A 2,527-nucleotide genomic window follows, 5' to 3' on the forward strand; every position below is an offset into this window, starting at 1 on the left:
GGAACCGCCCGCGGGATGGAGCGGAGCGAAGGGCCGCTGCGCTCTGGGTCCGCGGGGCCCCGTCCCCTCCCCGGGGCGGCGGTGAGGTGCGGGCCCCCGCAGGCTGCCGGTGGGGCGGGGAGACGCGGGTCCCGCTGCCCGCCGGGGCTTTCTCCTCAGTGTTAGGTTGGCGGAAGACACGCGTGGCCCTGTGTGAGGCGTGGGTTTGGGGGCTGAGCCGGCTGGGACAGTGGCCACCAGCTCAAGGCAACGCCTGCGGGTGAGCCAGGAGCTGGGGGTGCTGCCGGTCACCGGAGGGTGGGATCGCCACCGGGGTGTGGGCACGGCAGGAGAAAATCAGACCGTCCAGGACGCGCCGTGCGATTCCATGCCGGCGGTGTCAAAAGGATTGGCATCAATCCTGTTAGCTACGTAATCTAGTTTTTAATTTTCTGTCGGCAGTGGATTTGCGGCTGCCCATCAGCCATCAGTAAATCTGCAGGAACTCCTCTGAAGCCAGTGCAATCACGCGAGGGAGGAAGACATCTGGGCTTGCGGGTCCAGTTGAACAGATCACATCTGCTGCAGGACACAGCAGTGTAATGTGGCATGGATAAATGAGGCTAATTACAGTGGGCTTAGCTCTGATCCTCCGCCCATCGAGCACCACAAACGGAAGAACAGCATAAACCACCATTCACTGCAAGTTTTAATGAGTTAAAGACTCAGAGAAGAGCCCGAATGTAAATCTCCACATTTTAAGAAAATGCATCCTGGGTAATACGGACCTCAACTAAAACCAGGAGTCGGACAAACACTAGGGCCAGGGGCATCTGAATCCAGGGCAAAAGGTCACAATGAGGCCTTACCTCAGCCGTGGACAGAACTGTGACGAAATGAGATGAAATAAGATGTTCGGTGCCATTTCCATACACAAACTACAGATAAGGTTCAGCTCTAGGCCAGGCTCCTGTTTCCATCTGAGTTCCCAGATTTGTCAGGAACAGTCAACAGTATCTGTGTGTGAGCAAAAAGTCTGACTTATTTAACACAATTATCAAACGCTGGGGGGTTCTGAAGAAGGCAGGAAAGGGAATTAGCCCCGCTGATCGCCTCAGCCCAGGAGAAGGGGCAAGGTGACCTCTTGTGGCCTCTGCTTTATGTGGTTTCATAAAGGTCAGATCAATACAATTTTTATTCTCTTTGGTTCTTCCAGCACAGATGAAAGTGCGTGGATGTTTCTGCCTGCGTGTGTATGTACAAGCTCAGGGATTAGAAATTACCATCCTCTTTAAAGCTGAGATTCATCACTTTCATTATAATACAGTCTGGATGCCATTGTGTGAGTTGAAAGCTGGTTGGATTTTTCCATTCAAAACAGATCTCAGATTTGTATGAGGCGGCCAGGGATTTTTCTGTTGCTCTCCCTGTTTTGCTAATTAGTTGGGCGATCGTTTATTCCAGTTTGAGGCTATCTATTGTACATATAGACATTGCCGTTCGGTATTTTAGCAAGACGGATAAAGGTTTTAAAATACATAGTCATGAAGAATATCTGCAGCCTTTGTTTAATATCATTATCTTCACCTATTTTTGTCCCTGTAGCTGTTATTTATCCTCAGCAAACAGCAGCCTGCACACATCTTTTCACAGCCAGGCTGAAATAGCTGAACAGAAGCTCACCCGAAATGCCTGTGCTGTTTTTTTGCGGGGACTTTGACATGGCTATGGGCAGAGTCAGGAGCAGTTTCACGCGGGGTGGGTTGGGAACATCAGAGCCTCTGAGTCAATGGTCCCAAACTCACAAGTAACCCCAACATAGGCCAAGGATAGTGTGGGGGGCCGTTCACTGTGGTAAATACTGTGCTCTGGTCTTCAGTCTCTAAACTTCTGGCCCCATAAACCTTTTTTTTTTTTTTTTTTACATTCCTGCTTTGGCACTTTGATTCTTAATTTTGACGTTCTGATCAGACTCGGGGGCAACCAAAGCCCCAAGCGCTGCGCTAGGAATAGCCTGAGGGATCATTTCACATTAGAAACTGAACAAAAAACCCAAACTAAGTCCAGCTTGGGTGGTTTCTAGTATCAAATCTTAAGGCAAAGCCACTCGGTGAGAGGCGGCTGCCTGCTGTAGAACTTTAGAGCTGAAGAACTGCCGAGGAGATAAAGCGCAAGATTCAAGATGGGTTTGTTCCCTCACAAGCACTGGCTGGGCACTTTCCCCCAGTCGCTCCATTTTCCTCTGGGCACCTTCCCTCTCTCACTCCATTTCCCTCCGGGCACATTCCCTCAGTCTCTCCATTTCCCTCCGGGCACATTCCCTCAGTCTCTCCATTTCTCTCCGGGCACATTCCCTCAGTCTCTCCATTTCTCTCCGGGCACTTTCCCTCCATCTCTCCATTCTCCTCCGGGCACTTTCCCTCCATCTCTCCCTTTCCCTCAGGGCACCTTCCCTCAGTCGCTTCGTTTCCCTCCGGGCAAAAGGAAAACCTCCGGAACGGGCTGAGGAGTCCCTGGGCCGGGAGAGGGAGGCGGAGGGCCCTGAACC

General features: G+C 51.5%; 1 protein-coding gene across 6 annotated transcripts in view; it reads right to left on the bottom strand.

The window, feature by feature from the left end:
- ACAP3 (ArfGAP with coiled-coil, ankyrin repeat and PH domains 3) overlaps window positions 1–2,495 on the bottom strand; it is a 100,113-nt gene extending 97,618 nt beyond the window's left edge. For 4 of the 6 annotated variants that reach the window (XM_026862541.1, XM_026862540.1, XM_026862539.1 and 1 more), the window contains exon 1: window positions 849–2,229. In XM_026862541.1, coding sequence (XP_026718342.1) covers window positions 849–910 — 62 coding nt within the window. In that variant the 5' untranslated portion in view covers window positions 911–2,229. Of the gene's footprint in view, window positions 1–848; window positions 2,230–2,427 lie in introns of those variants that run through there. The other 2 variants (XM_026862538.1, XM_026862537.1) reach the window with 2 other exon arrangements.
- Window positions 2,496–2,527: the final 32 nt, after the last annotated feature.

Source organism: Athene cunicularia, assembly GCF_003259725.1.
Source record: "Athene cunicularia isolate RWA chromosome 21 unlocalized genomic scaffold, athCun1 chr21_part1, whole genome shotgun sequence".
In the NCBI taxonomy this organism is placed as follows: Eukaryota; Metazoa; Chordata; class Aves; order Strigiformes; family Strigidae; genus Athene; species Athene cunicularia.